Consider the following 24,172-nt stretch of genomic DNA (forward strand, 5'->3'; position numbering starts at 1 on the left):
ACCAACCATTACCAGTTACTAATGTCAACACAATCAGGCATATAGTATAACCTAAAGAAAGATGCCTGCTTTCACATGGAGCATAATTTCAGCATTACCTTCAATGTTGCAATGGAAAGTACGACTTATGACTCAGGGAAGTTTTATCAAATGGTTACTCCAACTTCAGTGTAAAAACTGAAAAGAGTGATTAAAAAAGTCAGGTATGTTCTCTCTGCTGATTGCCCCCACGCTGTTCATATGCATTTCCTTCCACCTACTTGTTAATTAACAATAAGCAGCACTCGGAATAGAAAAAAAATCATAAACCGTAAATATGCAAGTCTTTAAACAAAAATTTTCATGAGTATGTAATAAATTGCTTACCTGGATAGCCACCTCCTTCCAGGGCATCATAATTGTTCAGAACAGGAGAGGCACTGCTTGTAGTAGAGGAACTATCAATTGCTGGAGGGAAAAAAATAATTTAAAGTTAGGTGCTTCAGAAATGGCAAATTTTTGAGAAATAAATAGACTGAGATTGTTTTCCTAAAAACTTTGGTAAGAAACTGTCAAGAAAGATCCTGGGAAAAAACAGCACTTCAGCCCTAAGACTTGACAGCTGTTACTACTGCAAAGAGGAGGGGGAGGAAGAGAAACAATCAACATGATACTACAACAAGCAAGCAAGCACATGCCCAAGAAAACATAAGAGAAAGATCAATGGGAAAAGGACAAAACCAATGAAAAGAGTTGTTTCTTGAGATAAAAAATATTTTCTATTAAACTGTCTAGGCTACATCAACTGAAGCCTTGCACAACATTTTTACAACAATCTCTATCATGATTTCCTTCATAACTGCAACCAACAGAAGATTCCTATTGTCTTCAGAGTATGCACCATCCCCACCTTCTAGCAAAACTGGCAAGCGTATAATTCTTTCCTCCTTTCTGTACTGCTGTAATTCAGAGCTTGTTTTGTTTTCAATGTAAAGCTTCTGTTTTCCATAGAACTTGATAAGAGGTCCCAGAATATTACTTTTGGTAGAGGAAAAAGTAACTATGCAAAAAGTAATCATGTACAAGTAAATAACAAGTAAGTAAGTTAACTAGCCAAAAGTAAAAAAGCACATAGATACATACATAGTTGTTAATACCAAAGATACACCTAATCACAGAATCACAGAAAATGCTTAATTTTTAGTTCACTCTATGCATATAACTTGAATGTCTTACTGTAAAAATACTGCAAACAAAAATATATTTAAAAACGTTTCTTCCAGTGTGACTTCACACACATTTCCAAAGAAAAAAGGCCAAAGACATTAAAACACCCCAAGCCATGAAGTGCCACAGAAAAGAAGTATATTTAAGATTTCAAAAGACAATTATGTATATAACTTTTGTGACAGAATACACTTAGAAGAGATTTATTGATACTGTTCTACTCAGAAGGATCAACTATGACCACACAACCTACTGTGAAGCTGAAAGTATATTAGGGGAGACATTCACTGAGGGAACATGAGAGATTTCATCCCACTTCAACTGAGATTTCCAAGTTAAGAGACTCCTGCATAAGGAAATGCAAAGCATCCCTGAGATCTGGGACACACATTAACACCATAGTGACATCATCACTGTATAGATTATTTTTGAGCATTTTGTCTTCAAAGCATTCAGCTAATAGAAACCCCAGAACACTAACAATGCATTTTATTTTAAATATATTAACACTGCAAAACTAACACAGTGTTTTCAGATTGTTCTTCACTGTAAATTTTCCTTTCTTGACCTTGAGGTTTATAAAAGAACGTAACTGCAAGATTTCTTTTCCTATCAAATTTAATCATTCCTTCTGTTCTAGAAGCTTAAGGAAACAGGATTCACCATTTTTATCCTGAGCAGAAGCACAGCTTGTAAAGATTTAGGAAGTCCTAGTACACAAAAGCCAAAATATACTTTTATTATTTCAAAAAGATCGAGATTTAAGATTTTTCAAGGAGTTCTTTTTTTTTTTTGTCTGACCAGAAGCTAGTTCTGCATTTCAAAGGATGTACCAAGAGGTTATAAGCACAGCTGTGAACATATAAAACACTAGTTCAAGCTTTCTGATTTCACCATGTCACTCTTTACAGTTTTTCCCACAGTAAATTGCATTCATAAACTTACATCCACCTATAATTTGATATGAGTTTGCTCTTTTCACTAGGAAGACATTAATGATAGTCATTTGCAAAGAAATATTATAGACTTCCCAAGCTCTGCCAGAAAAGTTAATAGAAACCAATTTGACAAATATATGAAAGAATTTACTTTTAAAGCATGCTGTAAGTAAAAATAATGCAAATTAGTCATACTTCTACTACTACTACAAAAAAATCTATGCATCATTTCTGACATACAGAAAAGTTCCAGTCAGAAGGTATAATCTCAGATATTTTGAAACACAAACAAAGTGTCTAATTTAAAGTAAGAAAGTGAATCCTATTTCTGAGTATCTCACATACTGACTGAAGACCTGTCACTTCAGGTCTTGGCTTCTAAAGAACTTTCAGATTTTTTAAGATACCCTTGAAAACTGTCAGACCTCTAAGAATTACTGTGTGTCCTATTCTACTCTCCATTGGAAAACAAGTAGTTGATCCAAAACCACACAGAGTTGTACAGCTTCCTGCAGACCAAACATGGCTTCAAACTCTACACTGGTCACATGTGTCATGGAGATCTCACAGATGCTCCAACAAAAAACCAAGATCTTCTACAAAATTAAAGAACAGTTTTCCTATGCTTAAACTAAGCTACAACAGCTGTAAAAGTTTATTTGAGCATAATAAGGACCAGACAAGAACATATTAGGAAGGCAGAAAAAATGTTTTGTTAAGAATATTAGGAAACGCTGCTTAGACAAAAATAATACTTAGAACATGCTTTTACAGTTAAGTAGTGATTTTACCAATATAAGTTTTCCTTTCAGAGTTTTCAAGAACTCTTTGGCAACATACTCAAAGATCTAACTGGTAAGAGTGATAAAAAAGCGAGAAGCTACACAAACACAAGCAAACAGATGTATATTCTTCATAAAAACAGTGGCAAAGCCTGAGCTAGAAACCTGTCTACAAAATGCAGTTAGGATGTATAGTAACCCCAGTGATAGGGCATAAAAACAGGATGCTTACTGATCAAGTAGCCTACATATTGAACTTGTGCATCCTTTCACTCTTCTGCATAAGATAAATTTAAATACAATGATAGCTCAAAGGTTACAGGCTTTATCAAAGTACAGGAGTTGAAAAAGATGGGAGTATGAAAACTTTGTCTCTGGTAGGTTTAGGAAACAAAGTAAGGAGACAAAGGTTGCAATTGCTGAAAAAAAACAAAAAAAAAAAAACCAAACCCCTGACATTTCCTTTGATAGAAACCTTTGCATGGGATTAGGCAAAAAATTCAGTAAGTAGTTCTGCAATAGAAAAAACACCAAAAGACAGAATGCTCTGTCTTTTTTAGACTACTCTTGAGAAAGCAGAATTCAAACAGCAGCTGTATAACAACAGCCAAAGCAAATTTTATATCCCAAGGTAGGATTGTTTTCTAGCTGTTATAGTCTAACTAGACTCATAGCTTTAGGAAAAAAAATAATTACAAAGTATCCTTTGATTTAAAAAGTGGAGTTATTCTAGAGTTGTTATCCATAATTTAATAATAATACTGAAGCCTGTTGAAAGATCAATTGTGTTACCACACAAAGGAAGAAACTGAATCAATTACCTCAAATAGCCAGAATTACACAGGATATGCAAACTATCCTAATACCTTTGCTCCCCTAGGATGGGGGTAATAATATAACTTATATTGATACTACTGCACCCTCCAAATATCGTCTTTCTCTAGCTAGAACAATAAGTGTCTTTGGCTGAAAATGCCTTCCTCCTAGGAAAAACAACAACAGCAACTATTTCCTTCTAATGTTCTAATTATTCCATGTAACAGTTGAATCCATATTATCCAAACTGGTAACATGAATCCACCACACTGTTTTTAATTATGACTTGGATGTCATGCCTGTTTTGCTCCATTCTTCATGGTATCATGTGTACTAAGCTATTTTCACAGTACTCTAGTTTTATAATTATTTAAATACAACTCTGAATTATATGGCACTGTTTTTTTTCTGCCTAGCTACAATATGAATTATAAGCTTAAAGTGAAAGTTACAAAAGTTTGCTATCCCCAAATTGCACACACAAATGGGAATAGTATATCAGCACAAGGTACATGCAATTGTGAATACTTCCATCTGTCAACATAGACAGATATCTAATGTTTAAACTCAAGAAGCTTTTTACAGTGTTACCATGCATATATAGATTTTAAAAGCTTTTCTTTAAGTTAGAAGAAAATGTTAGCATTCAAGAAAATAAGGTGGTGAGAAACATCAAACTCAGAGCCAGGCTGTTCTGACAAAATACAGGCAGAATCCTTGCAACCATGAATGTAATATTTCAATCAATCAGAACAAACTGCTTCTTAAAAGAATAAAAAAATAAAAAAAAAGTAAGCAAAAGTTCTTAAGTTCCCTACAGAACAAAGAGGTTAAAACTGAACCTACATGCTTGACAACAGAGACATATCTCAAGAGAAAAAAAAAAAAAAGCAGCACAGATTAATTCACTGTCTTAAAAATCACACTTATTATCTTTCCATATTTACTTTACTATCTTAATTCTAAGAGTTCCCTATGCGGAAGATAAGAAACAGGCAATTACCAGTCTAAGTTCTAGAGCTAGTTTAAAACCTACTGCAAATCAAAACATTTAAAATAAGGGAGACTTGCAAGTTGTGACTATTACTTTGTTAGCTATATAAACCATCTGATATTAATATGAGAAAAGACAACCATCTGCTGACTACTATTGAACTCCTTTTTGTTACTATACTAAAAACAGATGAGAAATTTCTAGTTAACTTGATACATGACGCATCAGAGTGACGTTTTATCTTAAAGGAAAAAAAGTTTCAGGGGATGGAAACATGGAACATGACTTGAGTAGGAAGAGAACAAGATACTGGTGTAAAGCTAAAGCCAACCTGCTTCCTCATCCTCCTCATCCTCTTCCTCATCATCTGAACTTGATGACAAGGGAGCTGGTGCAGAGCTAGCTTGATTATTAACATATCCACCATACTGCATGCCTGTGAAGTGGAAAGCACAAACATAAGAATCAGACAGACAGGAAAGATGAGAAATGAAGTCACAAATCACTGCATTAAAAGCAAGAGAAATTAGCCGTTCTAGAGAAAATCCCAACATGCAAAAAGTTAAATCTACAACCCTAGACTATAGAGCTATAGTTCATATACGAACTATATTAGCAGTACAACAAAAGCAGTTTTTAGTGGGCTAGTTTAGCAAAGTATTAGTACCAGAGGAACCTTTATATATATGTGTGCGTATGTGCATGTATATCAGGAAGTTAACACACACAGATGTTTTACATATGTATTTAATATCAGTGTGTCCACTGGAATACTTTTAGAAGTTAATACCTAGAAATAACTCCCTCCTAGACAAATTTTTATTGTGCTATGAAACATTAATATTGAACTTTTGCTTGGCACATCTGTCCCTTTTAAGACAAGAATAATTCATGCTGGAATTCTGAACAGTGTCAAAAATTAATGAAATATACTGCTGCTGCAGTATGTGAGAGTACGAACGTGTGCCTTTGCAACAGAGTCAGTGAAATTTAAGATGGGCAAATATGAAAACTTGGTTAGTCTTATTTTTACGTTAATTCCTAACTTCAGGCTCATAGACCCATATTTAAGCACCTAAACACATTATTCACTTTAACAATTGTTGCATTGTCATCAGATCTTTAACACTGTTACCTCCAAATAATAATCTATAAGGTTTTTTGGTAGTCATTTGGGGTTTTTTTGGTTGCTTGGCTGGGTTTGTTTTTTCTTGGTCTGGTTTATTTTTATTTTTTTATTTTTTGTGTGTGTTTCATTTTGTGTTTTTATTTGGTTTTGTTTTTTTAATAATATCTACCTGAACATGTGAACAATACACAAAAGCAACACATACATACAGTATTTTAAAACAGACTAAAGCATGCAGCAATGGCTTAGAACTGATATTCTGCATTACTCATTATTGATGCAATTTCAGCACCTCCAAGAAATCTTAAGTTTTTCTTGTCACAAGGTAGGGTGAGCAAGGATTTTAAATGGTCTGTAGTCATATTTAAATATATGCAAATGGCTATAGCTTCTCTTAGCAATCCAAACTTAAACAGGGGAAGTTTAGATTGGATATAAGGAGGAAATTCTTTCCTGTTAGGGTGGTGAGACACTGGAATCGGTTGCCCAGGGAGATTGTGAGTGCTCCATCCCTGGCAGTGTTCAAGGCCAGGTTGGATGAAGCCTTGTGTTGGATGGTTTAGTGAGAGGTGTCCCTGTCCATGGCAGGGGGGTTGGAACTAGATGATCTTGAGGTCCCTTCCAACCCTAACCATTCTATGATTCTATGATTCTATGATTCAATGGATTGTTATAACAAGAAAATATCCTAATTCTTCAAAGCTCTTCAAAATTGTTCAGACTTTTGAGAACTTAGGATTTTTTTTTTTCCCCTGTGCACTGTGGCACCATGAGTGTACTTTAACATTATAAAGCACCATGGAAGTGTCATATGTTATGCATAATCTGAAACCATCACAGTAATAATCTCCCATCCACAACTTATATCAACTGTACCAACTTGCATTTTACTTAAAATACAGACTAAAAATGCTGTTAGTTTAATGGATTTTTAAAAAGGTTTAGCAAGTCGACCCAAGAAGACCACTTCTATTTCACTTCTGAAAAAACAACAGAATGTAGGCGAAGGATACCTATTCAAACAGTGTAAAAAAAGAAAAAGGAGCAAAACTGTATCACAATATTCTTGAGAAGCTGAACTTTCATACAGAAGTTAGTGAGACTGCCATGATTACGTTTACTCTAGTACATTAATACTCATTTGATTCCAATGAAGTTTCTCCACAATACAAGCAGTCACAATGATAAAACATAAAAAAAAAAAAAAAAAAAAATAAAGCCAAGTGAGACCTGGAAGGTACAATGCTTCAGCTTCTTTATACTACAAAACACAAGACTAACTCAAGTGATTCATAGTCCCATCTTTCATGAAGGCTATTGGATGCGCTTCATAAGAGGTTTTAAAAAAACCCCAAACCCAATATTCTCTGTGCAAAACCAGACTACAGCCAAGGAGGCTATGTCTTTTGCTAGGCCTGAGAGAGCTATGGAGGGAAAAGACAGAACAGCTGCATTATTGTGGAGGAAAGCAAAACAACTTAGAACAATTAACATGCAAGTAAAAGGGAAAAAAAGTCAGGATGAGAAGAAGAACCACATTTTAACACAGAAAGCCAAAGTAAAAGAAGATGGGCACAGTGAGAGAGTGCAAAGACAGACCTCTAACAAATACCATGTACACAAGTAGGAGAAGAAAGAAAAATCTAGCTGCAAAGGGCATGCCAATGCAAAAATTCCAAGCATGGGCAGATGAGACAGGACTGAATTAGTTATTTTACTAATATTACTTTGGAGTCTTTGGAATGCTTTTTGGAAGAGAAAAAAAAACAAAACAACTAACCCAGCTTCTGCTAAAACTCCCACTTTTCCAGTCACTGGTCACACACGTAACAGATGCATGTGTTCAGAAAGAACACGGAAGGAGATTAAAAAATATGCTGGTGCACAGAAGTTTAGGAATCATGGAATATGGCACTATGAATCCTCTGACTGGTTTGGCTCGTAACATCCTTATGAGTTTGCATAGATTTTCGTTGCCAGCAGTACTACAAATTTCTGGCTTTAGGATACTCCTTGTGCTGTGCTAGCACAATTGCCCAGCCACAAAAATCCCTTGAACTGATCTGACTGAAAAAAACCCTAGTTTAAAAGTCATTCTCAGCTGGAGACACATCCCATTCTGGTTCACTGACAAGCAATGCCAAGCAGGCGATCATGGGGCAGAAAGCAACTGAAGGTCAGAAATAGGTAGCAGTTCCAAGTGCCAGTATGTGCCTAACCATGATTTCTGTTGTGACAGCTCAGTTCTGCTTAGTATCTTATATAGAGTTACTAATAATGTGAAGATCTCCCACCCTTAGAACTGCAAAAGCTTACTTTGAAATCATTATTTGAGTGAATTACTTCACAGGTCTGGTTTAAAATGTAACCACGTATTTAAATTGCCACAGATTTCTTGCACTTAAGAGATACAGCTACCAAAGTACCTGTAATATAATAACAATGCTTTATCCTACTGCATTGTACTGACACTAGAAATATAGGTGTAAGGACACAAAGGGGTAAACTGGGATAAGAACTCATTTACCTATGAAATAAACTAACTAACTAGGTATGTTTCATACTATGAAAGACTTACAAAAGGTACATTTTATGTGGCTTAAATTTCCCGACTGAAAATTAAATAAGCACATGCAAAAATAAACTATATTCTGAAGATCTTTAACTGGCTCTCTGCCCACAACAGACATACATTCAGTGAATTTACCATGGTATTAAGATCTTGAATGTTACAAACAGTAGTCCTTACGAAATGAATCCTACTCCATTCTTAAGCTTTTAAACTCCTGACAACTTATCTGTATATTCCTCACACAGGTGTAGAGCTGATTTTAAAGTGTGCTCATACACATAGTGCATTATTATTCACTTATATGGAAGTATTTGAATTCAGTGCATTTGGTAGTGACCACAGTGATTTTTATTTAATGTACTAAGTATTCACACATTATATAGGAATCACTGCAAGAACATATCTATTGCACATCAAAGCAAGCACAGTTAAACAGCTAAAATAACCACCTTTCTAATGAGAAAAAGTATGTGATTTCTTTGGAAGATGAAGCAACAGTTTTTCCTAGCAAGCACATCTACAGGATAAAGTCTGTATCATACCAAATTCTACTATGAAACTGTGCAAGAGCCAAGCAGTTTCATTTTCCTTAAAATGTCACACTGTACACAGGACTTTACAGCAGTGAAGAATTATCTTTTTGCCTGTAAAATATGCACACACAGACAAGCTGTTTTTTCACATTCTCCAATCCACCAGGAAAAAAAAGGAAATTGAGGAAAAGGGGAAACTTAAATGTTTATGTCAGAGGATTTCAAAATTTAAGAACAAAAACCCATACTGTGACAGTCACACACCACGCTTTTGAGAATTATTTTTGAACACTAAATGTATCCAACTGTTTGTGAAAAAATCAATGCCTACTTCCTCACACACTGAATAAGAATTTAAAATTCTGAAATAACCAAGAGAAAACACAGCCTCCCCACCCCCTAAAAAAACAACCAAACAAACCAGCACAGTACATTAGATATAGAATACTAAATACAGAAACATGTAACAGTCAAGAGATAAGTTGAACCATAAGAGCAGAATTTGCATGGCTGAAGACTCAACTGATTCTTTTGTTACTTTTAAAACTTTCCTCCAAGAAGTTAAAATAGTGAGCAGCTTCTTAGAAGAATGAGGGAACTAAAAGAAGAGGTTCTGAGAAAGAGACATGTAAGACCAACAAGACAAACAAGCTAAAGGAGACATATGACCAAATGAAATCAAACAGAAAAGCTATGAGAAACTAGAACCAAGGTGATATACAACAAGAACACTAAGGGAGCATGAAGAGATGCAAAAGGTGTACTCCAGTCACACAAGCACAAAAAAGCAGCAATAAAGGTTCCAAGGTGTGCATGTGGAACAGGGCAGAAATCTGTACTGTAACTTCCCATTCCCTTTTAGTACCTTCCTGAAGGCCTGGCTCTGGTGACTGTGTAACAGAGGGTGAAGACTGTGGCTTGGAAGAAAGGCTTGGAGCAGGTGTCCTTACTGGTGAGATCACAGGAGAGGAAGCAGATGTTCCAGCTCCAGGCTTGGTGAACAGAATGTTCTGGCTCACAGGTTGCACAGGCTGTGAAGAATCAACACCACCTGAAGACAACAGCAGAAAGCAGGAGTGCTTTGTATTTGCACGATTACACAATAAAAGCAATCACATTTGATGTCACAGTAACTACAAAAATAATAGAGTACTTCAAACAAGTTTATTCAAAAAAGCTGAGGGTTTATTACATGTTAAAACTCCATTAAAATGAACAAACTGCTCTGACAGCTAACTGCAAAAAGAGAAAGCACGATCTAGTAAGATCAAGATTAAGCAAAAGCTAAACTGATCCATTTTTGATTGATACCCACAACTCCATGTCCTCACAGGTTCCTCTTCCCAGGTAAGAGGAATGCAGTCCATGTAGGATAACTCCCTTTCAATATTCCCCCCAGAGATAGAAAACCTGAAAGTCAGCTGTGCAGCAGACCAACATTCTGCCTTCCTCATAGGGCTGGTACTTCGCGATTTTGATACTCAATTATGAGACCTATATTCCAAGCAGTCTGTTTCAACCAACCCTGCATATTCCACAAAACTTCTGATGCGTTTCAAACATCTGGACCAGATATAATCTCCTTAAAAAAAGTCAAGATTAGTGCTTTGAGAGATCTGACACAGTTCAGTTGAAATTCCTATCAGATAAGGACAACATAACTTCAATTAAGTTAGCTTTTAATAGGGTCACTCCTTGTTTATGAACTAAAAAAATTCATCATATTGATTCTTTCCAAAATCCTGACAGACAAGCTGTTAAAACTAATGATGAGGAAATTTCACCAATACTACTTCATAAACAGAATTAAGCAAGAACGAAATTCACCATTTGTACTCATTTAAGGTACAGAATTCACTGCATGCTGCACCTGTAATATTAACTTTGCTTCCTTTGCACATACAGCAGCATAGTTCATATATTCCCTGACTTTTCCTTAAGTAATGGGGCTGATATCTGGAAGGACTTTATGGGGAAGTTGAGTCTTTTAGAAGGAGCAAAAAGAAGAGGCAGCTTAAAATTATTCCTCTGCTTTTCAAATTCACTGCAAAAAATAACAGTATACATTTTCACCACCCTAATGGAACTTTCATTTATTATGCAGTTTTCAAATATAATGTTGAGTATACAGACAGCTTTTTCACAAGTGTTATCAAAATCAAAATTAAAATATGTATTTCTTTGAAGTTCATGGACACAGAATTTCTATTGAAATGTACTTGCTATAACCTCTGCTTCTACACATTATGTCTTGTGGACTCCACACAAAAGCATCAGCACCTGTCAGCAGAAATATTCTTGTCAGGGTAGCAACACAGCTCCCTTAAGCAAGATATGCAAGAAGACAAGGGAAGTTCATTGCAACATTACTGTGTTTACCCAGGTTTTGTAGCAGAGAGAGTTATTTATGGGGTTATGGTATTTTCCGTACTTGAAGTCAATACAGTGATGCTGGCAGCAACAAGCACTGCTGTAAAGCATGCCAAATGCTGTAACATCAGTGTCACATATTCAAAACCAAAACCAATTTACACCCAGATTAACTGAAAATGTACTTCCTGCCAAGTACTAGTACCTATTTGCAAGTTACCCAAGATACCCTTCAAAAAATGTAACTTTTTCTTTGTAAAAATAATCCAACCTGCAAAATGATACATTAAACTTTATTTGGTGGCTCTGGAAAGCTCTTGAAAGCCGTAAATAACCAAGACTAAAGGAAACACTTCAACAAAGTTAACCTTAAAAAAAAGAACACGTCGTTAGTAGCTATCACACGTCGTTAGTAGCTATCATCACATGAGACAAATGTATGGTTATGGTAATTATGCTATTAATTTTTTCCTTTCCCTCTGGCAAGTAAGTAGCTTGGACTCTGTCATGTAAGTACTGATTAATTTAGGATGGCATATTTTAGCTCAAGACAAAGCTATACTCTAAACTGGTGCTCAGTCCAAATTTCCCATCAGCTTATCCAGCCCAATCAGGCCATACAACATTCCCACCAACCAATGCCATGAGAAGCCAAGAGCTTTGTCAGGCTGCAATAAACATAAAACCCACAGTATTTTCTGTTTTTCATCTTCCACTCCTCTCACCTTTAATGGGCACTAAAGTCTTTCCCTGTACTACTCAACCATGAACATCTCTTGTACTAAAAATGACCAAGTATACCACTTGGTTACAAAAGCCACGTACTAATAAAGCTCTGAGGCTAAAAGGTATGTTACAGTAAGAATCTGCATAGCTGTGCAAATTCGCAGTTTAATTCACCTTTTTCTCTATACACCATAACTTAAAGTTTTTACTTGATTTCCAACCTGAGACCTACAGGTAGCAGTTTAAAAAGCTAAAAGTTTAAAAGCACCACAGTGCGTTCTCAAGTTTTCAGAAGAGATATAAGAAATATTCCTTTTGAGCTGCTATAGCCCTCCTTGTCTTCCTTCCCCCCCCCCGACGCCCCAACATGACATGCAATTTCTACCTTAAGATTGACCACCTCCCTGAAGTTAGGAAGATACGATGCTGTTGAAAGACAAACTTTCTGTATCTCAGGTACAGTCCTTCCCCTTTTTCCAACTACACCTATATTAGCAGATTTACAGGGTTGCAACCTACGCTCCTATGGAACTGGGGCAGCAAGGACTTTAAATCCTGATCTGACATAAGGGGAAGTATCTGAATGAGATCAAGAAATTAAAGCGTCTCCTGCTCAAGCAGACGGCCTATGATTACAGGACAGTGGACCAGGAAACAAAGAAACTCCGACCTATACCCACAGAAGGAATTTTCTATCTCCCCCTTCTCAGGGATGAGTCCACTAAAATTTAGGCATCCTGGCTGACATCCACACTGACTGTAAAGCACCAAGAAAAATCAGAGTGCACCAACTTCAGTGAAATAAGCTAAAAAAAGCTAAAAAACCAACCCAAAACCCACTAAGGAAAGCTACTGAGCTTGAAAGACAAAAAGCCTAAATACAAAGTGCGTTATTTACACAGTACACCACCATTTCTGGACATAACTATACCAACATTGTTCTGCTGAAATACAGAATTTAAGACTAGAAGAGGGTGTTTTTGCTAGATGAAACTAGTTTAAACCAGCAAGCAGAAATGCATTTCTTTTCTACTTTATTTGTACTCCCTAAAGCAAAGAAAATTATCCTCACTGGCTGCTATCTATCAAAACAAGTCAACTTCCAGCAAAAGATTCCTCTCAAAATAAATTTCTTCATAAGAAATTGCAGCAAGCTTCACTGAAAATACCTCAGTGATTTTAGACAGCGGCTGCTGAAGTCTTTGAAAAAAGATTTCTGTTGCAGTTCTATGCCCTTAGTACATCACATACAGCAGCTCAGGGCTTTGATCTTAATAGTTTCAGCATTTTGGGGGCTTTTTAAGTCCCTACACAAATTGTTTTCTTTAAAAATCCAATTGTAAGTCCAACGCTTAGAGCTTCTCTGACTCAAGTAGAAAACAATTCAAAAATCACCAAATTTCTGAAAAGTTCATACCAGTCTAGATTTCTTAAGTCCTGATTAAACATAGATTTTATTAAAAACATGGCATTTGTCTATTTGTCATCAGAGAGCTTTCAGTGTTCACTGACTGCACAAAACTGCTACTGAAAAGTACATTAAGAGTAGTATCCTGAACAACAGTATTTGTAAGATTTGCTTATTTATAACTTGAGCGTTGTGAGGGGTCTTCTTTCACAGCACAGCAGCAATAGCAAGAAACTGTCTTATTGGCACTCTGACTAATAGTAGTACACTGTATCAAAATTTCTTTACATGGAACACTCACAGAAAGCACTCTTAGGAATTTCAGTAAATTTTCATTTTTCCCCAAGCAGTTTTGCTAAAAACTACATACAGAAAAGACTGAAACAGTTTTCCATCATTTTCTTCCCGGAGAACAGTAGGGAGGATTAAATATTCAGAAAAATTACTTCTTACAAAGCACTCCTTATTTCTTTAAATTCCTTGTGTGTTGGACTCAGACACTTTACAAGGACGTACAAGAGCAGGCAAACAATTTTCAAGATCAAACTCCTTTTCTGAAAGGCTGCAAACAATTAGAATACTATATAGGAAATTACTCCACCTGAGACCAAGAGAACTGCACTGGAAATTTAAAAACCATATCAGTGTTGCAATAAGTAAATAAATTATGCCAGGACAAAACTATCACTATTTTAAAAATTGTACTTATTATACATTCATATTATTTTATTAGTAATTATTATAAGCCAGGTGTTGCAGCAATTGTATTTTTAACATATTCTAGCCAAAGACTTAAAAAAAGTCAGATATTACAGGATGCAGTCTGTTTAGCCCCAGACTTCAAAAATAGTGTCTTTAGAATCTAGTAATAAAACAGCCTGGCTCTTGCTTCAGCCTACTACTGGCTGCTATCTTTATTTGCTCCTTCCCAGTCAGTAAATACAGAATCATTTGTGTGCTGAGGTTACACCAATATTCAGAGGGAGGAGAAAAAAGGTTATTCTCCAGATAAATCAGTTCCACAATCCAGTCCAAAGCACAGGGCATGCTTATCTCAGCAGCTTTGCAAGCTCAGGAAGAGTTAAATACGGTTTAAGTAATTATGCCTGCAGTCTGGCAAACAAATCAGGTACTGCAATGTTACTCAAGTGTAACAGAAACAGTGGATCAGTGTTTATTTTTGTAACTGCAAAGCGTGTACCTGTTACACACCACTATCACAGCTAGTTCGATCATCAGCACTTAGAAATTCAAGCATACTATTGTTTTCTTCAGGCCATATATTAACTCAGTCACTTCCTTAAGAAGGGCACTCACTGAATTCAGAAATAAGACTATCCATTGCTCACATTGCTCTTCATAGTCTGGTCAGCTTCACTTCTTACCTTTAAAATAGCTGTTCTTTATAAAAAATACTGCTATAAAAAAATCATTTATTTCAAGATGGATAGCTCCAAAGGAAATAAAATTAACAGGCGTTCAAATTAAAAGTTTCTTTTTTCATTTTCATACGACTACTGCAAATCTTTCTGTTCTGGAATGATACCTGCATTCTGTCTAGTCCAGCTGTAGATTCTAGCACTCAGAAACAATTTTTTAGGCCAGAGTTTTGAACCTTTAGTCCTTGAAAGAATTCATTTTTACGCTCAACTGTGAAATGCCATTAACTTCAGAAGCTTTTCAAGAAGCTCCCTATTTTTTGAGCAATATTTTGTTTCATGTTTTTGAAGTATTACAGAAAATTGCACAGAGCACCTCAGAATGCAAATCTATTAATATTCAAAGTACTCAAACTGAGCTGAATGAGGACTCTACATCCTAGCCTTGGGATGGAAAAAAGCAGTACTGAAACTAAATGCACCACTGGCATAGATTGGATAAGCTTGATTTAAGCTTAGCTAGTTTTCCCAGTCAAACCTTTATCATCATCAAAAACTCAAAACCATGTTCTTTCATAAGGCCTTGGCCTTAGAAAACCTCAGCTACAAGGACTCCTAAAACAATTCCAATATTAAACTATAATCTGAAATATCAGGCATAAAAAAGGAAACCTTCCACAGTTCTCTAATCTGTCTCAGCAGAAAAAGAAAACCACTAGTTTAGTACAACTTTCAACTGCAAGGTCAAAAAATTACCAGTTGAGAAAGAAAATCAGAATTTTCCTGCACATGCTACTGATCTCTCAGAGAGAGAGAACAAGATGCTTCAAGCACTCCCACACATCTAATCTCTTCCATTCTTCCTACCAAGTACTGCCTACCCTATGAACTTGTATCAGTTTTCCCATGAAGCAGAAGCTGCAGCTTGGAGTACTGCGTGCAGTTCTGGTGTCCTCAACATAAAAAGGACATGGAACTGTTGGAACAAGTCCAGAGAAGGGCCACGAGGATGATCAGGGGACTGGAGCACCTCCTGTATGAAGATAGGCTGAGAAAGTTGGGGCTGTTCAGCCTGGAGAAGAGAAGGCTGTGTGGAGACCTCATAGCAGCCTTCCAGTATCTGAACGGGGCCTATAAGGATGCTGGAGAGGGACTCTTCACTAGGGACTGTAGTGATAGGACAAGGGGTAATGGGTTAAAACTTAAACAGGGGAAGTTTAGATTGGATATAAGGAAGAAGTTCTTTATTGCAAGGGTGGTGAGGCACTGGAATGGGTTGCCCTGGGAAGCTGTGAAAGCTCCATCCCTGGCGGTGCTCAAGGCCAGGTTGGACAGAGCCTTGGGTGGCACGGTTTAGTGTGAGGTGTCCCTGCCCATGGCAGGAGGGTTGGAACTAGATGATTTTAAGGTCCTTTCCAACCCTAACTATTCTATGATTCTATGATTCTACTACCAAGATCTGAGCGTACTTGTCCTCAACTTGCCCTTCATAGCTACATCCATGCTAAAAACGTCAAGCTGTTGTTTACAAAAAAATCAACTAAAGCTACCAAAATTACTCATTCAAATGCTTATAAAAATATTAAAACAAACAAACAATTGCTTCTAAATCCATGCAGGCTTCCACTTTTTCAGAACTTTCTGAAGAGCATATGTATGCTCCCTTAGGTAAAATTTAAAGACTCAACTTAGATCACGACTTCAAAAAATTCTCTAGCCAGAAAAGAAGTATCTTTGTGATTAATATACATGTTTCAGAAATTACACATTCCTTCAAAAGTGCATGAAAGAAATTCCCTTCCAAGGCCACTCACATGAAAAAAAAAAAAAAAAAGCCAATGAACTACAACTATCCCCAAAATGTTGTTTTTTCCTGTATGTCTCTATAGAAAGATGTCCGGGATACAATTAGCTGCTATTGTGAGGACTATGGTACAAATAAAAAAAGCTTCAAGAATTAACAAGGACAGAATTCAAAATTATGACACTGAATTTCATGTAGTGAACAAGTACAAACCAACCAAAGAATGATTTCTGATGTTTCCCAGATAGGTCTGGAAGTTCACTACCCTTCAAATAACAGCATACCTGTATTTATTTGGTTGTTTACTTTAGAAACTGATCCAGCGAGATTCCTGCAGAGGTTGTCTTGAGTGGACTGAGCAGATGAAGTAGTTGCTAATGTTGTGTTATATCCCATGGGAACATGCTGTTGAAGGGAACGAGGTACTGATGTACTCTGGCTAGAAAACGTATTTGTCTCTTTGAACTGTCCAGGAGCAGGTAGGGTCTGAGAGGTAAATGCCTGCCCGTACACACTGCCAGCAGCCACAGGATAGGAAACATTAGGATACATGGCACTAGAAGCCATGGGCATGGTGTAGTGATCAGAATTGAGGGGAAATCCCTGAGATGTAACTGAAGAGCTGACAGAAGTGCTGTAGTGATTACCAAATGCTGCATATGGCTGCTGAGCACTTGTATGCAAGTAGGATGCAGATGATATTGCTCCTTGAATAGGTCCTTCAGCTGACCCCATTGTATGGGGAGGAATATTGTTGTACAACTGCTGCGATTCCTGTGTATTCAACAGACTGGTACCCACAGAAGGCGTCATAACATTTTGTGCTGGTGCTGGATAGTAAGTAGGGTAGTAATTTGCTCTATACTGATTATCCAAATGTGAAGCAGCAGCTTTATTGGGCACTTGGGAATAGTGTCCTGAAGGCGCATTATAGTTTGGAGGATGCGAGTCATAGCCAGAGGGGAACTGCATGTGACTCTGCACAGGACCTGAAACAAAAAGAAAATGTCACATGTATTAAAGGTGCATCTGCTAGTAATGCCAATGGACTCTGTGCTTACTTTAACTAATAATAAGTTTCCTCTTGGTTTCCATCACTAGTTTTGAGGCCACTTTCCATCAGCAGAAGGAGAACAAACCAAGTATAATGCACACAAAGTACAATATTTGAAGTAATTTGCAAGCACACACACAAGTAACAAAAATGCATCCCTCCCATTATCAAATGATGTTTCCATGCCAAGACTGTATGCCTCATGTTTGTACTTTGCATATTTTAGGGGTTTTAGGAGGTTAATATTCAAACAAATAGTGAGCTACAGTAAGCACCAAACTGATGTTTCTAAGTGCCTGAATACAATGGTATGCCTTAAAAACCCTGACTGAATATGGAAAACAGAAAGGTTAAGTCAAACCAATACACCACTATATAAACATGAAGGCACGCTTCTTTACATATCCTGAATATGGTGACCAAGATACAGCGCTGCAGGGCACTTCTTTTTGTCTTGTGTTCTTTCATGCTATGATTTTATGAAAACTGACATTTTTATGAAACTACAGAGTATCTGAAAAGGCACTTCATTTCTCTTTACTTCCCAATACTTACATCAGGTATGAGAGATGTGATTTTGCTGTCACTGCAACTGGCTCTGCAACATTAGAGATTAATTACATCCTAGTCCAAGTAAGGGTCAAAGAAGTACTTGTTTGCTAGAGATGCAATGTTAACTATGTCCAAACTGGTTTTCTTTTCAATACCAACAGATCAATGGTAAATCTGAAGGTTTTTCCTCAAGTTGTTTTCCTGGACCCTGTTTTCCTCTTTTTATTTTCTAGTGAAACACAAACACATTTCCTTGGATAACTTCCATTCTTAAAATTACCACACCCTCCTGCTCATGTCATGCTGAAAGACTACAGTGTTATTTGCCGCCCTTAGTGAGTAGAAACACAAGCACAGTACTGGGCCACTCACAAATTAAACAGCATCTGTGATAATAATTAATTGTTTATTTCCTCCTTATATTAACAATGACTACAAAATATAAGTTTTATTTCTCTTGCCTTAAAATTCTGAAAAGTCACTGTTCTCCAAGTAACATGATTACCTTGTAAGGCAATTTTAGTAATAAATTCATTAATGGAATCCTGTAACCAAGGAATGCAATGTCCAAAATAGCTTTCTGATTAAATTAAAAATACCTTTTCATACCCGACAACCCAGAAAGTTGAGTAGAAGAGAAAAAAGCTAAGAAGTGAACAACTGTAACTTGGACTTCTGTGTCAAAAGACAGAAAGGCACTTGGGAGAAAGCGTAAGGAGCTTAAAAAAATAAAATAAAATTAGACCCTAAGTTTTGAGAAGAGTACATAACTAGCTTCTGGTTCACTCTTTCTTTGAAAAAGTGGAAGCTGCTTCGTAGAGCTCTGTACTTCATTGTTCTTTAAAGGAAAACGATTTTGAGTTAGCAAGTCATTAACAGCTGGGTGAACTCTGGTAGAGTTTCAGTCTGGTTTTTTTGGAGTCTGAAAGAGCAAACTCAAAAATGCACCAATAACTTATGTCTGTCAAGACTTACTGCTTTAAGCAGTTCTGCCACTTAAGATGTCAAGGAAAGATGTTTTCTCTGAAAAGTCTGTGCATTTGTTCTATAAAAACATGGGGACTAAACTAACTCAGCAGGTATAATTTAGAAACTGGTTTAGAAGCACCTGACTTCTAAATATAAGGCTGCATATCAAATCATCTACTGTAACGTCCTGCAGTATCTAACTTTGGTTTAAAAACACACACCATAAATAAAGACAGAATAAATTACCAGTTCAAGATGTCACTCTCTACATTATACGTCAAAGACATGTTTGTTTCCATTTTGAAGTAGAAACATCTGTAAGGTTTAAACTTCACATGAGGACACAAGAGTATAAATCCCATGAAGACCTCATTAAAAGAGACACACCTGACATTTGAAAAATTGCTACGTTTGTTTGAAACTTCTAATCCTTTAAAAGCAAGTTTTACAATTACAGATGAAAGATTATTCCCATTATCTGAAGTGAGGTTTTGTCCATATAAAAATTATAAAGAAATTAATTTTTGTACTGCAATTAGTAGTTGAAGCTACTAATGATGATGAGATAATTGGTCAGTTTTCAACACTGGAAATCTGCGTACATCTTTTCTGTCATTGTGAGATCTTGTTAATTGCACAGTCTGTCCTGATGTCTTAGGTACTCTTCCTTCCTCCCAAAACACCCGACAAGTTTCCCAAGAAACAACTCCACAAGAGGATATGAAAACCTTAGCTGCACACAGCTGTACTGCTAAAACACCATCTCTATAATGGAAGCAGTGAAGCTCTGCTACAGACACATTTATAATTTATTATGTTAATGCCTGTGTAGTTATACACTATGACAGGTGAACCCCAAAAACCTTAACAGTTTTTAAGGAGGGTGGGGGTGAGATGTCACAAAAAAGAAAAAAAAAAGCACAGCACTATGGCTATACTACATGTGGTAAGTAAAGCTTTGTTTGTTAGTATCATGTTTCATTTTTATGTCTATGCAGTCTCTCACCTGAATAACTTAACCATCTGCCACGAACCCCACCTGTATACAGTCTGTGTACCCTACAACACAAATTTGCTAGCTAAAAATACGTGTTAGTTTCCTGCAACTTTTAACATCCCCTTACCCACTCCAGGGAAGACTCACCACAGCTCCCGCAGGTATCCCTTAATGAATGGACAGAGGGCAGCACCAGTGTGCCTTCTTAATTGCTGGCAAACAAGCCTGCAAATAAACCACTGCTGAGCTCTCACAATATGGAATTAAGGTCTAGCTCCTTCAATGACCCAGCTTCCTATTTTTGCAATATATTCAGGGATTTTGTCCTTTTCAGACCTTTATCCCCCTTATGAAATTTAATGAAATTACCCAAAAGATACAAAGCCTGAGAAGGGATGGAAAACAAAGCTAAATACGTAATATCATAATGAAAATGATGGTCCCAAAATGCTAGTATAGATACCAATAGTTATCTTACAAACCAGCTGTAGACAACACTAGACAAAAGTCTTCTGCAGAACAATGGGGATTCAACACAATTATCCTCTCAGTCTCACATTTAAATGCATTAAATTGTTAGCAAAGTCCTCCATCACGACTGGAAAAAAACACATCAGCTTTAGTACTGATTTAACAAGCAACATTTCATTATGCTGAAACTAGGAAACAGGTAATTTGCCATTTAGATACAAAGCTACTTCTAAGACTACAGCAATAAAAGCTTCTCAAATTTGCAAGATTTTATTCAGCAGAATTGTATTTTAAAGCCCCAGACTTCTGAACTACAAGCCAAACAAGGGGTTTGTTTTTTTTTTTTTTTTTTAAACACTTAATTTCATTATTGGATCAAACCAAAAGCACTTTAAGAGAGAAGGAAAAAAAAAATACAAACAAAAATAAAAAAAAAAAAAAATCCCCAAGTTATACTGAAACTAAACTCTCCAATGGTCTCAAATGAATTTGTCACTGGACCAGCCAAAACTTTTATAAACAAAGTTGACCATCCTTTTAAGTATCAGTCTATGTGTAACAGGTTGCTTGCTTTCTGCAAAAAAACATCCTCTTTTCCATCAGATCCGAGTAACTTCAAAGTTCTACCTGAAAAATACACATTTTATGAAATTAAAGCAGAGAGCACTCCAAATATCTAAAAGGATGCACTCGTGTTTTCTTTCAGTTAATGAAGAAATAGCTGTACTCATATATCTAACATTTAAACTCCAGAAAACTGATGTAAAATTAAATCACAAAATCAATGACAACCTTTCTTGTGAAATGTAGTTTCTATTGGACAGCATGGAAATTTCCTGCGTGGTCTTCTCTATTATTAATTCTCTCTATTCTCCCTCCTGTTCTTCTTTTAAACAAACCAAACAAACAAACCAAAACAAAGTAAGCCTTAAATTCTGTGTTATAACTTCAGAAGGTTAGTACTAGAAGACAGACACACTAATGTAAAAATTCTGAAATGCTATTGCTAAATGACACAAAATGACGAATTCAGAGTTCTTGTCTACAAATCATCAAATACACACCACTGCAAGGTATCTTAAGGCACACAGAAGCCCAAGTTGACTATTTCGCAAGTTATACAAGAAAAATCCAAACCTATTTCTGAACAGTGTATAAATTTCTCCAAATTAAAGAAAAAGTGTTTCACTGAAAATAAATCCTCTACTACAAAGTTTTTAAAAAGTTGTCTTTAAGAATATTATCAGCAGCAAGGAGTTGATTAAAATAACAAATAGTAATGATGGTTCTTTAAAAATCAGTTTCAGGCAGTTAAAAACACAAGGAGAAAGCATGATGTTAATTTCTATTTGTTTTGTTGAAACACTTTCAGGGTATTGAAGCTGTAGTAGCTGTGTACTGATAATGCTATGTTTTTTAGTAAAAGCCATGCAAGTTGGCATTTTCTGAATAATTTTGACAAAGCTTAGCATTAGAATACTAATCTACCATATAATTACATTCCTTTTCAGTCACTTCAACGACTTTTGAGCTCCGTGCAAACTGACTCAAAACCTACTTTATAGGCATGTAACTCCTTACCACCTAACTACCCCGTCGACATGAGAAAAATTCAGCAGTAAAAATTTTTCCATGTCATTACCCTGCATATTGACCTGAGCAGAAAAACCGCCTGTGTTCAAAACAGCCTGAATACAAAATAAAGAGTTAAACAGTAAAAGCTAAACCTCTAGGCAAGCAAGAGGCGTAATTTAGATACCATACTATCATTAGGTGGGGACAAAGCTCACACAGGCATCCTGAAAAGTTAACGAGGTTAATAAAGAACTGATTTTATAGCGCACCAATTTAAAAATTAGGTAGTAAACGCTAATTAATTCATAATACAAGTAGTATCAGCACCTTTCCCTCTGAAAAAGAAGCCAGTATTTTGGGATTTTAAACTATTTTACCTTTGTTTCTCAGTGACCCATATTTCACTGGCCAATCTTGTTTATTCAATTGAAATCCCAGGATCCTGTTGCGTGAATGCCTACCGCCTACCATGTTTAAGTCCACACACAGTTATGAATTAAGTAAAAGCTCTCGTCTACGGTACACGGTTTCCTGCCCATACTCACGCACGACTGCCGGAACCGAGGCCTGGATGTGCCTGGGCCTCCAGAGCATTCCCAAAACACCACAAAGCAGGCGCCCCAACACCGACCAGATCCAATCCCCAGGGAAGACAGGGAAGAACACCCTCTCCCTCGCTCCTTCAGCGAGGCTGCGCCTTCTAACGCCTTAACTCCGCACGTAGCGGGGAGGGCCGGGGCGGGTCGCGCGGTTTCTAAGCGGCTTCTTTCTGCTGCCTTTCAGAGAAGGGCTTCCTTACATGCCGGCTCCACCGTGGCCCTTGCCTCTCCACACAGACCCCCGCACCTCCCGCCACTGCAGGAGAAGGGGAAAGAGGGCAGCTCCCCCGGCCCCGACGCCCGCAGGGCTCCCGGGGAGGGAGCGGAGCCGCGCAGCTCGCCCCACGGACTCCGCGGGCGGCCTCTCCCCGCCGCCTCGGCCGCCAACGCTAGGCCCCGCGCAGGCTTCTGGCCCCTCACCGTTCTGATAGCGAGGCGCGCCGCTCTGGGGAGCCGCGGCCTCCCGGGAAGCGCCGGGCCCACTCGGGTAAACGGCGGCGGCGGCGGCACCGGCGGGCCGCGGCGGCAGCCCGGCGGGCGCAGACATGGCTTCTCGCAGTGCTTTCTCACTCCGGCCCGCTCCTGTTCCTCCTGCTTCTCCTTCTTCTTCTTCTTCTTCTTCACCCCAGCCGCAGCCGGGCGTCAAGGGTCGCCAACAGATCGTGCCTCAAGAGGCGGAAGGCCACGGCCGCTCCTCAGCAGCGCGGAGAGCAAAGCACGCAGCCGGGCCCGAGCGCCGCTCCCGCCACCGCGGCCTTGCGGCCGTTAACGCCGCCTCCCACAGCGCCCCCTGGTGGCACCTCCGCGACACCGCCCTGCCCTGTGTGAGGTGACCGGGCTCCCCTCCTCCTGCTGCTCGGGGCGGGTGTCGCTACGCGGCCGGGCCCCGCGCCCGAGGGGAGGGTGCTCGTCTCGCCTGCTCCGTGCATCAGCGGTCTGCACGGCAGGGAGGAAAGCAGCGCGCTTCATCTGTGGGTGATGAGGGCCGTATGTCCCGTTTGCGTGCTCTGCGCAAGGGGAAGAGGCCTCGAGGTGAGGTGAGGTGAAGTGACAACTGTAATTATTCTGTATACGGACAGAAAAGCCCTAGTGAGGCAGAATGAGCGGAGGCAAGGCTTTTCATTCTGTATTAGGAGTGCAAACTGTGTATTCTCTCTCTTTATGGTGTATAGATATTATCTGTGTACACAGGAAGGCCTTGACAAGAAAAATCAAGGCGTGATAAGGTAAGGCTTTTCAGTCTATATGCAGAATATATACTATATATTCTCTAAACAGGAAAAAAAGCGCTGGTGAGC

At 37.9% G+C, this 24,172-nt stretch overlaps 1 protein-coding gene across 2 annotated transcripts in view; it reads right to left on the reverse strand.

Annotated features, from left to right (window-relative positions):
- The window catches only part of SEC24B (SEC24 homolog B, COPII coat complex component), a 45,867-nt gene extending 22,210 nt beyond the window's left edge, over positions 1–23,657 (reverse strand). Inside the window, exons 1-5 of one of the 2 annotated variants that reach the window (XM_065690368.1) lie at positions 23,295–23,657; positions 16,942–17,646; positions 9,836–10,021; positions 5,068–5,172; positions 367–447 (exon numbers count right to left, since the gene is read on the reverse strand). In XM_065690368.1, coding sequence (XP_065546440.1) covers positions 367–447; positions 5,068–5,172; positions 9,836–10,021; positions 16,942–17,646; positions 23,295–23,421 — 1,204 coding nt within the window. In that variant the 5' untranslated portion in view covers positions 23,422–23,657. The remainder of the gene's footprint in view (positions 1–366; positions 448–5,067; positions 5,173–9,835; positions 10,022–16,941; positions 17,647–23,294) is intronic. The other variant, XM_065690376.1, reaches the window with a different exon arrangement.
- Positions 23,658–24,172: the final 515 nt, after the last annotated feature.

The sequence above is a fragment of the Lathamus discolor genome, chromosome 1, assembly GCF_037157495.1.
Source record: "Lathamus discolor isolate bLatDis1 chromosome 1, bLatDis1.hap1, whole genome shotgun sequence".
Classification (NCBI taxonomy): domain Eukaryota; kingdom Metazoa; phylum Chordata; class Aves; order Psittaciformes; family Psittacidae; genus Lathamus; species Lathamus discolor.